The sequence below is a fragment of the Rhagoletis pomonella genome, unplaced genomic scaffold (genome assembly GCF_013731165.1).
Source record: "Rhagoletis pomonella isolate Grant_MI unplaced genomic scaffold, Rhpom_1.0 Rhpom_scaffold_00001, whole genome shotgun sequence".
Classification (NCBI taxonomy): Eukaryota; Metazoa; Arthropoda; class Insecta; order Diptera; family Tephritidae; genus Rhagoletis; species Rhagoletis pomonella.
The window spans coordinates 10,609,117-10,623,900 of record NW_023458555.1 but is presented as its reverse complement, the minus strand read 5'-3'; the positions used below and the strand labels follow the sequence as shown (position 1 = coordinate 10,623,900).

Sequence of the window (14,784 nt, the reverse complement as noted above, 5' to 3'; positions counted from 1 at the left end):
AAAAAAAAATTCTAAAAAACAACGGTAATTTTTAGACACTTGAAACTTGAAAGGGCTATAAACACTACTGAAAAAAAGTTCAAAATTTTGATGAAAATTCGATGATTTTTTTTTAGTGCTCTAAAAAATTTTAAGCTTAATTTTTAAGGGAATGAACTGTGTTTTAATTTTGAATTTGGTCCGAAATGATAGATATGTCCAACACTGTATGTATGTATTAATATTTATAATCAATAACTTTAAAGAATTGAATGCTTGTATAAATGACATAACATTGCTTTTTCGATTTTTTTTATAAAGTTGTTGTTTATGTGTTTATGTGTTTAAATAATGCTACGTACACTTTATTAAATTTTCATATTTTATTCAAGAACTTACTTATGTAAGTTTAGTACCGCCGCAATGTACTTAAGCGGCTTCCTTTAAGTACCCGTCTAAGTACCTCTAAAAGCTGACAAGTCTCGTGGGGTACTTAAGCGGGTTTTACTGTACTCAAAAAAATTCGAACACTACGGAGAAAAAAGTTTGAAATTTATGTGAAAATGTGTTGAATTTTTTTGTAGTCTTTTGAAAGTTTAAAACTTGGGTTTTGTTAGAGAAGAAATTTTATTTTAATTGCAAATTCTTAAAAACCAATAATTAAACATAAGTGTTAAACAATATCACTTTGAATTGGGGGTGTTAATTATGTAGCCAATACGTATGTATGTAATTGTGACCTTTATCGAACAATAACTAACTCTAATTAGCAAATACAAATATTTCTACATACAGGTACACATACATGTTTAATATAACAGACAAATAATTCCATTTCTGCCCTACATAGAATTAAAAACGCACATCTAATTTTAAACTTTAAAAAAATTGATAAAAGTTGAAACTGTAATAATCGCACTTACACACACATATATATGTATGTATAACCAACTAAACTGATTACCTAATTTTGCATTTAATTGCCTCTGAAAATTATTCGGATGGCTCATTTCAAGTTCAAGCGATCAAGCGAAAATAAGGTCAAGGGCATTTTTTGGCCTGGTATTGTTGAATCAAAAACTTTCTAATATAAAAGTTAAATGACTTATAAATACATCACTAACCTGGAGTGAGTAGTTGCTAAGTGCATTATTACAAAATTTATAGGAGAGGAGAAAAACTTCTTAAAGCAGTTTTCTTCAAGGATTTTGCAAAACTTTGAATATAACATTTTTCGTGGTTTAAGCAAAGCAAAACTCCATAAGAATCAAAATAATTGGAGCTTAATTAAAAGATGTCGTACTTTTTTTTTGAATAGTCTTTCTACGCCTCTTTTGGACTTAGAAATAAATTTTTGATCCAAAAAAAAAGTTACGTAAATGGTCGCATGGGGTCAGAACTTAAAAGTTCAGCGACACATGCGTACACGCCGATGTTCTGGCAGTGACTTATTTACGTACCCCGCGGGGAGTTAGGAAGCTAGAAAGAGTGCACGCTCCAAGACGTTTTTTTCAACTTGACCTTGGCCTTGACCCCATGCGCCTAATTAAGGGTTAAGGTTAAATGATTATTCTGCGTACGTTTAGTACATATGTAGCTATCAGTCATAAGCCAACTGTGAGCAATCATATCTTATATGTCCTTCAAAAATATGTTCGTATTATAATTGAAAATGTGTCAGTTTTTATATTTAGCACTATAAATATATATAGTTTATGTACTTAGCAAAGATAAATATTTATGTTGACCTTTCGTTTCGTCCTACCAGTATTGCGCGTGTGGATGAAGTATTTTGAATTTTCTGATTAAAGTGAAATTTAGTAGATATTAATGGAAGAATATATAGCATAAACAAAAATATAAACCAACAAACTTAAAACACAGATAAGAGAGAGGCTAAACGATAACTTTTGATACTGGAGTGATTTTCATAATTCTTTTGAAGCAGTTGATAACAAAAGATAAGTACGCAGTGAATACAAAATGAATCAAATTTATAAACAGAACCAATTTCATCTACGAGTAAACTTAGATAAGAAACGAAAAGGCATGCACATAGATTCTATAATTGAATGCATATTGACCCTTAGTTGAGCCAGAAATTTCGACGTCAAAAAAAAAAAGAAATTTGACGAGCCAAAAATTTAATCGGCACTGATATTTGTGGGAAAATTTCCAAATTTCGGTGGAAATATAAATGACAATTTTTATTTAGGACTTTAACTTTTCTCACTCTCTTATCAAAAAAGGTTATTTATCAACTTTTTTCAATCCCCCTCCTTCTAGTCGAAACACTGTGAGATGGACCTACTCCATGAATGGTTTGAGGGCATATGTAGGTATCTCTCGCAGAATTGGCACGAACGTAAGCATATACAGATGCACATTAGCGTGGTCCAAAAAAAAAAAAAAGTCGGAATTTCAATGCTCTCATCCCCTAGGATTGTTCTATACCGAAAAAATATACCCCTATTTTTGTTTTTTTTTGAAATCTAAAATTATTTAGAGGTCGCTCAAAGCGCTTAAAGTATTTTGTATGAAAAAAAAACAACTTTTCGTAGAAATGATATAGAATTCTTGAAAATCAATATTTTTCGATCGGAAAACTCTAGTTCTCTTCAGGAAACTTCCCAATACCCAATTGTTTACTTAGCCAGTTTTTAATACTAAAGTTTTTTTATTGGTCCACCCATTGTATGTTCTTGTGTTTTTGGCGGTTTTTGGCTGACCCATATTTACTACAAAAAAATGTTAAATATACAATTTGGCGTCTTTGCCTTTTCACATGCATTTTTGGACCACCCTAATGTGCATATACATACATATTTGGGGGTGTACATACTAAGTTCATGCATTTTTGGACCACCCTAATGTACATATACATACATATTTGGGGGTGTACATACTAAGTTCGTGCAGTTAAAAAAAAAAACTGCCAGATGTAACTAATTTTAAAAGAACTTTTCAGATTTGATGAAAAGTGAGTCAGTATGCACTTAGACCCTTTTTAAAGTAAAAAGTACATATGTACAATTATCGGCCGTTAATATTACAAATTAGTAGTTGCCAACTCGCTTCTATTAATTAATAACCACATAAGCATTACTTACTATCATTAAAAGCAGCAATGTAATCGCGAAGGGCAACTTAAGTGAAGGACTTTGCTGCCACTATTTGGTATTACTTACGTAAAGTACAACTTACGTAAATGTCATATTAGAAATCAAAAAATTTTAAATTTCTTTCTTATGTGTGCGATATAAATTGCATAGCCTTCAAAGCGATTCTTTTCGTTTTCATATGTTAAGACTTGAGTGTTGAATTTTGTATGTCTGTGGTTTAGCAAAGATAGTTATAAAGAAAAAAATTAAAGAAGGTTAATATCTACATACATATTTATGTATAAATGTACACAATGAGAGTGCATGTCAATGATTGCTTAATTACTTTAAGAATCGACCATACATACATAGGTATGATTTGCCCGCCTAATCTTGTTAAAACGAAAAACCCAATACAGCAAAACATACGAAAATGCTTCAAAGAATATTTGCGCATGAAAACCTTACAAAAAATTAAAGTAGATTTAAAAAGCTTTATAAAAAGATATTATCCAAAAAAAATTACGATTTGTAAAACTTCGTTATATCGAGGTTTCAATGTACTTAATTCGAGACGAGATCTCCAAAAGTCCTCTCAAACAGCGCTTCGGAGCGGAGCGGAGCAAAGGAGCTAAGAAAATTCATTTGCTCCTTAGCTCCTTAATGGAAAATTTGCAGTTAAAAAATTTACCTAAAGCAACCGTGCTAAATAACTTTCCATTATATTTATTTGACTAGGCAAAATGGTCCAATGTACAATAGGGTATTCCAAAATACATACGGGGAAATATTTAATATGTTAAGCGCTAGAAAAAAATAATAAAAATTCCCGTTTTTTTTTTTTGTTAAACAACAACGCTTTTTAGTAGAAATGGTATAGAATTCTTGAAAACCAATATTTTTCAATGCTGTATATTTAACAATTTTTTTAATATTTAATATTTCTATAGGTTCCCCAAAAACCTCAAAAAATGCAATGACACTCTTGCAGCAAATGTGCGATATGGACATACATGCATTTGTAAATCGAACGCTCAGCGCCAAAATAATGTGACGTTTTTTCCCCCTTTTGGATGCAGAAGTGCTCCTTGAGCATCTGGATGCCTAAAAAAGATGATAGTTAAAAAAATATCGTTTTTTTATGGTTACGATAAACACTTTTTATTGGGAATGGGAGCGGAGGTAAGAGCGAAGCTGGGAGCGAAATAAAACACCGGAGCGGAGCGATGAAAAAAAAACTTTGCGCCGAAGCCCTGCTTTCAAGTACATACTTTCTTCGTGATCTAATTCGCAGGTTATGGATCGAATACTTAGCATAAGTCTATTTAGAATTATTATAACTGAAATAAGATATAAGGCAACTCTATAGGAGCCTAAAAATTCTAAGGTCTTCTACTTGTAATAACAGTTTAAGCGTCACACCATTTCAAAATAAAGCAAAAACTTAGTGTGGGTGGTAATTAGTGTCAGTAGAACTAAAAATATTAAGTGGAAAATGCATTTGTTGGAAACTAGTGGAAGACTCAATTGCAGATTCGGGGCTAAGGCAGAAATGGGACGATAAACAAGTGGAAGCTGCTATATACTGTCAGGATCATGACCTTGAACAGGATTTTCCAAGCAGCTGGGTCGCCAACTGAAATAACTTGAAGGAACAAGTTGTACTATATGTATGTAAATATACTGAGTGTTGAAACACGAAATAATAGAAGGACCGGTGATAAATTTACCGCCGGCAAGCATTCCAGACATCTACCGGTATAAATATGAAATATCGACCGCTAGACCTTACCATTAAGGGTACACTAAAGTCATTAAGCGTCCTGAAAGGGACATAAAAGAGTTACCATTATATGGTTTCAAGATGAAGCTAAAGATGTAGAAGATCAGTCATAAATGTAAAGTGGAAGACAATGGTCAAGCTAAAGCTAAACACAAAGCTGAAGATAAGGACCTAAGGAGTGTCAGCCGACCTAGCAATGAATCGAAAGAAGTTTTACTTCCGTAGTGTGGCCTCGGCGCATTGCTTTAGTCATTGAAAATCGATACGAATTATTAGTAAAAGTATTACAGCATCGCGTTTATACCTACAGTTATAATTACTACATACATGTATACATACATACTGACGTAGATCTACAATTTAATTGCAAGTTTTGTCAGATTTTCCGCTTTTAATTGATCGTTTAGCAACTATTGATTTTACAGAATATTACTAAGAGAGCGTGACACATATTTATGTACATTAGGGTGATAAAAAAAAATTGTTAAGTCGGAAATTTAATGCGCTCACCTCCTAGGATTGTTTTACGTCGAAAAATTATAAGCCGGTCTTTTTTGGCAACCCAAAAATATTTAGAGGTAGCTCAAAATGCAAAATGTTACTCATGTATCTACGTATTTTATATGAGAAAAAAAACAATTTTCGTAGAATGGTATAGAATTCTTGAAAATCAGTATTTTTCAATCGACGAACTCTGTTTATCTTCAGGAGACTTCAAAAAGGATGATACCAAATTGTTTGTTTAACCATTTTTTTTTAAATAAAATTTTTTTATGGGTCACCCAAAAGCTCCAAAAACCATGAAAACAAGTTCTATAAAAATCTTTAATATTAAAAATTCCTTCAGTAGATAACTGGGTAGCATTCTTTAGGGCATTCTGAAGATAAACAGAGTTTTTTCAATTAAAAAATATCGATTTTAAAGAACTCTATACGATTTCTACGAAAACTTGTTTTTCCCCATATAAAATATGTACATGGAAAACTTTGAGCGCTTTGAGAGACCTCTAACAGCCAGTTCCATGAAAATAATTTAAGTGGAAAAAAATTGTTCACTTAAATTGCTGGTGAAGCCGGCAATATATAATTTTGTTATAAAGAAAACAGGGGTATTTTTTATATATAACAAACCTAGGGGGGTGAGAGCATTTGAATTCCGAAATTAATTTTGCCCCTACATTTTTGGATCACCCTAATGTTCCCACTATATATGTGCGTTTATCAATCGCGTTGTCAGTACGCAATCATGACTGTCGTCAATATTTACTGCCTACTTAGAAACAAGTCAACGTCTGTCTACAGACTTGCTCATGTGCTAACTGTATAATTTTGAGTATTATATGTATTTAAGTGTTAATGATTTTAGTAGTACTACTATACGCGCATTTCTAGTTATGTAAGTATGTACATACCTAAATAATATTTTATTGTCTTATCTCTTCGGTTAAGCATTCATTGATAACATTTGTTGTTGTATTGTACATTTACTATTCTTTATTCATAACTAAGATAATACATAAACCATGTAATGGATGTAAATAAATTTTCGACGCCCTGCACTGCTGCACAAATTGTAATTACCAAAAGGTAATAAAGAAATTTTATGTCTAAGGTGAAATACATAATTTCGTGATTCAAAGGCATGGAGAAAAATTGTAAAACTTCCGAATCGATATTTCCCATTTTTTGGGGCACAAATTTTAGTAATCATTTTATGAGGTTGATGTCATATGGATATTTGCATAGAACAAATAGACCGGTAAATTTATTTTTAGACGTTTTTTTTGGTTGTGTAGTTTACATTTTATTGACGAGCATTTATGATGTAAGCAAGTGATTTTTCGGAGCCAGGTCACGACTTAATAAATTTTCAGTTAGCGAGTTAGCTTTTCTGCAATGTACATATGTGCAATACATGTATTTGTGCGTACGCATGCATCTGTATGGGATTGAAAGGATTTCCTGAAAAAGTGCCTAAGAATGTGCAAAAAATCGTTTTGGAATAACCTCTCTTAGCTCATTATGAATCAGCAACTTTTAGTATTTTTTTGTTATTTTAAATGTTAACCGCACTTCCGGCTGAAATATTGAAATGACTCGTTCAAGTCACGAATTTTACTTTACTAGAGTCGAAATTTAATTTATTTTTAATCTTGGAGCCCATATTATTCTAAATTTTAGGAACATACATTTGTGTTTAAAGTCTTATATGTAAATACTCGTAAAAATCATTTTCTGCGTGTAAAACTACATATCGGCCCTAACCAACAAATTTTTAATTTTACAGAAGAAGCAATGTTTTTAAAAAGAGCATCAAAAACTGGTAGGGCTTTTTAAAAAGTGGTATGTAACTCCGTGGTTTTTTGGTACTAACATTTTAAAATTTATACTCAAGGTGTATTTTAATACATCCTACCAAAATCTTTGTGAATCAAGGTAACGATATATACTTATGTAACATCAAAACTTGAGAAAGCTTTAACCGATTAGTAACATTATTTTTTTCTTGTATTAAGGCCAAATCACACGATTACGGCATCTGTATAAATTTTTACCAGTCACAAAGTGCTGTTGTCTAGCATGTCAAGGTTTGTATGGAACAATCTGCTAGCCAGGTGGCGCTAGAGTCAAGTTATTACCCCACATCTTATTTATTTTCTTATTTGGCACAATTTCGAAATGAATGTTGGTGAAGTGAAGAGCAAAAATTTTACAAAAAATTTACCTACCAGATGGCACTAGAGTGGAGAACTATACGAACTGAATAAATGAAGGGTTGTGGAAATATGGCTGACTTCCAAAACGTCAATTGCATTACATATGTACAAAGTATAATTTTCCATAACGCCGAACTACAAAATATTCACAATGTGTATCTACTTTTCCAAAATGCGGCCGAAAAATTATCGAAACGCATCGCTAGAGTAATCAGCGCATTAGAAACAAAGTTTATGCTTCGTTTTATTTTTAGTTGCGATTGGTGTTGTGAAAATGGAAAATTACTATAGGTTATTCACTGTTATATTTAATATTCAAAATATGCAAAGGGTTGTGCTATCTTATGATCCTTAGTGCATTATTTAATAATATTTTTAGAAAAATTTCGGGCAAGCAGTTTTGTAGCCCACTCAAATTTAATACAATAAACCGCTGATTTTTGACAATTTTTTTTTTATTGACAGTGGACACTTTCGTCCATCCAAAGTATGCTCGATAAAATTGTTATACGTATGGAAGAAAAAGCGCACACCGTTAACAAAAAAAAATTCTATCAAAGGGTGTGCTATTCAAATTACTGGGAGTGTTGTATATCCTTGTTTTTCACTTACACGTAGACCATGCATATGGGCAGGCATGGGCAGAGAGTTAGCAGGTGCTAAAAGAGCGTAAGCGTCGCGTGTACGTATACAAGCGAGAGCGCAGCGATGAGAACACGACAGCATGCAAATGAATTAGGCACACTAACACATTCTCGCTTTTAGCTCACGCTTGTTTGTGGTAGTGCCCACCTCTGCATATGGGTAACTAAACAGCAGGATACTAAGAGAGTCAAAGAGAGGACACGGTATATACATACATACAGGCGTACACACCAACGACCACTTTCAAACAGTATGTAGTATGAGATAATACAATTCAGTTAGGCATTGAACGCTGGAAAATCCGTTTAACCAGTAAAATTGGCAGTAGGACCCTTATGTTACCAGTGGCGGATACGGGGGCGATCGCCCGCCATCCCTTTTCATGATTATCATGTAATTTTTTCCTTTGTGTGGTTAATTTAACCTTATTTGACAAGTTGACCAAACAAACCCGTACACTCAATTTTGTGAGTAACATCATAAAAAATTTTACAGTTTGGAGACCAAATGATTAAAAAAAATAAAAAATCAAATCAGCGGCTCTAGAACTTTTTTTTTTGAAATTTTAGAAAACAAAATTTTTTGGCATCATAGTGACATGTCACCGATTTTGCATTTTTCAAAAAAAAATACCGTTTTATTGGAGGTGGGCGTGGTTATCGTTATTTTTTAAAAATTTTCAACATTTTACTTAGAGAGACAAACAAAAATTACTAGGTGTACCAAAATTTAGGAAAATTCGAATAAAGTAAGTAGGTGGAGATACGACCATTTTTGAAATAAAATAAAAAATCGATTTTCTTTCCCAAACATAACATTGTTTGCATTTCAGTTTTGGGTAATTTTACTTCAGCAGTTCCTGAAGTATTGCAGTCCTTACCTTAAAAAAAAAAAAACATTTTATGGTAGGTGGGCGCGGTTAGCGTCCGATTTCAATATTCTTAAATATTTTGCTTAGCTTTAAGACCCTCAAAAAAAAAAAAGAGAGGGGGACCTCCTAAAATAGCAAATATCATTTACATTACGAGAACAAATAATGATACCAAAGTCAAGCCGGCGTTAGCCACATTCATGGCCAGTCAGTCAGTCTCACAAATTTCCGCTTGCGGCCTCAAAACACCTTTGTGGTAACCTTAACGTGCCATATTAATTTCCAGCATTCCTCCTCTATTTCACCTGCCTCAAATCGAGCGCATATATTTTTCCACATTTTTGCCGTCAACGCCTATCAAATTTTTACCAAACACTTGTGCATATAAACATTGAAAACAAATTCCTGCTACTGAATTCGCAACTCTCTTTGCGCTTACCTGAAATGTGTAGACAAATAAGTGCACAGTGGGTGGTATTTGAAAGAAGGTGAGCAAAGCAGTCCACACAAATTGCCACCTGCCATGATGCCCGATAAAATTTGAAATCACATCACTATCGACATCTTGACTCAAATCGCCATTAGCTGGCTGCTGGGGCTCGCTGACGACCGCTGGCAGCGCATCCTTTTTTAAGTCGTCCGAGTAGCGACGGAAATCCAAGGCGATTACACTGATTTCCGGCGTACGCGGCTTTGAGTCGCGATAACCGCCATATAAATTCGTTTCGATGCTGCCGCGCGAATTTCGTGCACTCAAATCGCAATCGAAATTCAATGAACCGCGTCGTAGGACACCACTCATTTTGTAGGATTTTGTGTGGTTTTTTTGGGGAACTTTTGAAGAACGTATTATTTATTATTTTTGCTCTAAAGTGATTGTATATTTTGTTTTAATTAATTTTTTTTAAAGGTTTGATAGCCACTAAAATTTTCAAAAATTTTCCACCACTTTCCAGTTTTTTAAACTTTCAAGCTTTAGCTATAAAAAAAAATATTTGCAATTCCCACACGGCTGGTTCACGCACTCGCACTAGAAAGATTAGACTTCCTCCTTCTGTCATTAAATCAATTAATGATTTTAGCGATTTCTTATTTTCACCGTTCTTTACCGCTTTTCGTGCCGTTGCGATCTAACTGAATTTTATCAACTGTGTTGATATTATAGGTAGACAAGCTAATCAACAAAAGCAGCAATGCTATTTAACATGACTTTTCAAGTGCCGATAACAGTTTGCTGTAAGTAACAGTCGCTAGCAGTCGACGATTACAGTAGCTGATTTATTAACATTCAAAACGTTAACAGCAGCGCTACTTTTGCATATTGGCTGTTGCCGTTGCTGTTATTTCCGCTTAGTAATTCAAATAATAGCCGTTAATTGCGCTGATCGCTAAAAGCTTTTTTTGTGCTTTTATTATTTGTTGGCTGTTGCCAGTTATAAATCATATTTTTTCATATTGGCTGCCGTTCTTTATTCATTCTGAACGTTTGGAAGAAACTTTTTTTTGTGCACTTATTATTTAGAACGTTCCTGATGATATGTTAACGTATGTATATTTCAAACGCATTCTGTTTATTCTGGCTGTGAAATGGGATTATCTTGGAATGTATAAAGATACGCCGCCATTGAAATGAAAAGCTTAAGAAAAAAATTTTCACGGTAACACAAAGACGACAACATGTAAATAATTTTCGATTGAAAATTGTCAACAAATGGTCGCAAATTTAATAAGTTTATTGCACCATGACATGCGTTTATATGTCAACAATTCGCTTGAAAAAGGTTTAGCCATTAAAGACCGCGCGCGGTTTTCAATATAAAAACGGAAATTAATGATTTGTTTTCGTTTACAAAAATATTTATAGGATAAAGAGAAAATCGTAATGTATTTATATACAGGCATATCGCACCCTAAATCAAAAAAATTCACAACTCAAAAAATTCGAAATGTTCGGGAAAAGCAAAGTTGTTGATGCTTCGCAAGCAAAAGACTTAAGCAAAACAAAAACATTCGTAAATGTATTTTTCCAGTTAAAGAAATTGGTGATGCAGAAGAAATTTTGGCGAACGTTAAATATATGGTATGTGACCTGTAAGTGAAAAAAAATAAATTTTGATAATCTTTGAGTTGTGACTGTTTTTGATTTAGGGTGCGATATAAATATAAGCTAGACCAATTTTAAAATACCTCCAAAAATCTCATTATTTTAATTCCGTTGATGCAATTTAAAAAAGAAAATGTGATGTCTCGATTTATGGAAGTGTTTTCATATAGCTGCAGCCCACGCAAATTTAATATTTTTCAGAAATTTTTTTTGCGGAAGTCTTAAAATATAATAAATTGTTTATTTCCGACAAAGAGTGATGTACCCCAACATATACATAGATATGTATGTATACGGGTATTTCCCAACTGGCCTTACGTGTTGCTCGTATGACAAAATGTTAAAAAGAAAAATTGAATGGTCAAAATTTTGAAAAGGTTTTTTTTCTAGATTTACATAACAATTAAATGGTCCCTTATTCAGTAAAAAAATTACAACTGTTGATAGAAGCGATTTAACGGAATTTGTAAACTTACGCGCTGGCGTGACGTTACAAAAAACAGAAGCAGATTTTGACGTCGATTACAAAATTGCACAGCTCTGCGAATTGGGCAAGACTATTTTGATAAAACCTTTTGTAGTATTTACTTTTCCAAGTTTTGAAATGTAGAAAGCATTTCTGCTTTATGTTTAATGAGCTGAATTATCTGACGTGACGTTACCTGGCGTTACGTTACTAAATACGTGACTTCAAAATATTTCGACCCTGGCGCCACCTAACGAGACCATTTTTGGCAAAATTATTTCTCCTTACATAACTAGTAGATATTATAAAAAGAAGGCAAAATGACCTATAAATAAGTTATATATATGACTTTTAATCTTTTACGCGGTAGACTTTTCGCCGGAGTTACCCATATGTACATACATATGTACATTAGAGTGGTCTAAAAAAATGTTTCCTCTTACCGAAAGAGGTGTTGGCACCAAATTCTACGTTTCTAAGTATAAATTTAGAGGATGCTCATGATGGTTCGTAATTTAAATCTTAACTTGTTTATACAGATATGGAAACAAAAAATAAACAAAATTTAGCTCCAATGCGCTTTGGAATGTACCATCATATATTTATAACTAAATTTCAAAAAGAAGCAAAGAACACGGCCAAGAAGACTCAAAAAACAACCCAAATAAGGCTCCGAAAGTAGCCATTTATGACACCGATAAGAGTCATTTAAGAGCCTGAAATTATTCATATGTATATGAAGCCAAACATTTTCATAAAAGAATCTTAAATGAGCCATATATGAGGCCAATACAAGTTCAATATGACTCACATTGAGGCTCACTTGGTATATGCATTTAAGCTCATATAAGTCGACCATCGGAGGAAGGAATTCACCGTAATTTTAAATGAGCTCATTATTAGTGTAAAGGCTCCGAAATTGGATTCCATAAAGACGCATTTACGACTCAGAATGCTTGCTGTTTTGATTGATCCGAGAAAATTATATTGGCCTCAGAAGAGAATCCGAATCGGATAGTCGGATTACGGTCGCATTACAGGACTTTTATTTTTTGACGTGATACATACATTAAACCGTACCACCTTACAAGCAAACAAAAAAATTTCGTCGTATATCACTGAGTATTTAGTATTTTTGCAAGGCTATTTTGAAATTATCTTTTTTTGCCAAACCCAGGGATCGTCTTTCTACAATTTTCAGTGGCACGTGCATTCGGCAATACGATTTTTTTTGGTAACCAATTGTATTGGAATAATCGAAATATTGTCGTAGCAAAAGTTTAATGATTTTTGGCTAGCTTTAATTTACTGACATTAGGATGGCACGCTAGGATGGCAGGAACTGAGATGTAGTGTGTAAGTGGTAGAACGTTTAGTTGAGGTCAATGAACTTTGGAATCGATATATAATGCTCTAAGATCCACAGTAATTGCCTTGCAAAAATACTTCACGGTTAATTTAAATTCTGGTATGGTCTAAAATCAACTTACTTAATGTTTTAATATGGGCATCAAACGAGTGAGGATTAAGATAACTTTCTTTCGAAAATGTTTTTGAAGAGAGTTGCCAGCCATTTAGAAATTTTAATCAACAACTTATATGAAATATTTAAATATAGATATCAAACCGGAATCAATCAAACTTTGCGACTTTTGAAGACATCGCCCAAAGATTTCAAGCTGCGCGATTAAATGTGGATACAGTTTTCTCAATGGTTGGAAATGGTGGGTACGATGTCACACAAGCATGCAGTCGAGGCACTTGATCGAAGCTTGCAAGATATCTGCGGCATCCGTTTGCTGATGAGTGGAGTAGTCGAATTGCACGCAGGAGATTTTCGACAGACGCTACTTAGACTTCAATAAGAAAATTATTGATAAACCCATGGTAAGAACATTACAAGGTAATTTCATTCTCTCAATTCGTCGGCCATGATTTTTTTCTGTCGTTTGCCAGCATTTTAAAATTATATAAAATTGAGAATAAAAAAAATTAAATTGTTTACAATTGTTGTTTTAGATTGAAAATGGGAATGTGTGTGTGAGTTTGAGTTTTGAATTTTTAAATTATATTGCTGGCAAACGTCAATCTGCTTCTCAATGGTTTTACCTTGTTATATTTTTATCATGGATAAACCATTTAAACAATTTTCTGGGTGCTCAGAATTTATAAGTCTAAAATGAGTCTTTCTTTCGCCAAGAATATGATTCTGAGACCAGTCAACCACACTGACTCTTTTCGGACCCTTTTGGTGTGATAAATGCTGAGTTTACCGAAAGTAACAAAGTTAACGTAGAATCAGAATTATAAAGAATATTTGTTTTAAAGACCCAGAAGGCGTCATATTTCAGACACCAATAAGACTACTCACTTGGACTCATATTGGCGTGTCCTTCTAAGAAAGGAAATATGCTTTTTCTGACTCTTTTTTGAGCTCATACTGAGTGTTACAGCTCAGAATTCTGAGATTTTTCCGACTCTAAAATGAGTCCGAATTTCTATAGGGAAGTGCCCGATGAGGCGGACATATATGTACATGTCTGTCGATACAGTGATGGCAAATCAGGATGCGATAACATATCCTATAGAATTTCTAAGCTCTTTCGGAATTGTCAGGGGTGCCGTACCACAAACTGGCTGCCAGTCATATTGATGCGTAACCTGGATGCACCTCGATTGTGCAATGGCACAAGACTATGCATAATGGAGCTGAAAAGATATATTGTGCAAGCCACCATCATGGCTGGTGGGGTCATAGGACAATCAGTATTAATACTACGAATTGCTATAATTTCAACAAACATGCAATTTCAGCTGAAACGTTTACAGTTTGCGTTCACAGTAGCCTTCGCGATGACGATTAATAAAATCCAAGGACAAACACTTAAAGTTGCAGGAATACATCTGGGCAACTCTACAACTCTACGTTGGCTTCTTGCGTGCATCGAGAGCCAGAAATCTCTATATATACGCTCACGACAATAGGTCCCGAAACGATGTTAACTGAAATTTATTGCAGCAGATTTCATTAATTTGAATTGTTTAACTTTTTTTTTATAAAAGTTGTTATATTTACATATTTGGAAAATTGATTTGTGTCCTTCTTTGTTACATTTGA

At 33.5% G+C, this 14,784-nt stretch overlaps 1 protein-coding gene across 1 annotated transcript in view; it reads right to left on the bottom strand.

The window, feature by feature from the left end:
* Nucleotides 1-9,918, bottom strand: part of LOC118738689 (organic cation transporter protein) — a 65,897-nt gene extending 55,979 nt beyond the window's left edge. Inside the window, exon 1 of the mRNA XM_036469603.1 lies at nucleotides 9,536-9,918. Within this exon, the coding sequence (XP_036325496.1) occupies nucleotides 9,536-9,898 (363 nt within the window). The 5' untranslated portion in view covers nucleotides 9,899-9,918. The remainder of the gene's footprint in view (nucleotides 1-9,535) is intronic.
* Nucleotides 9,919-14,784: the final 4,866 nt, after the last annotated feature.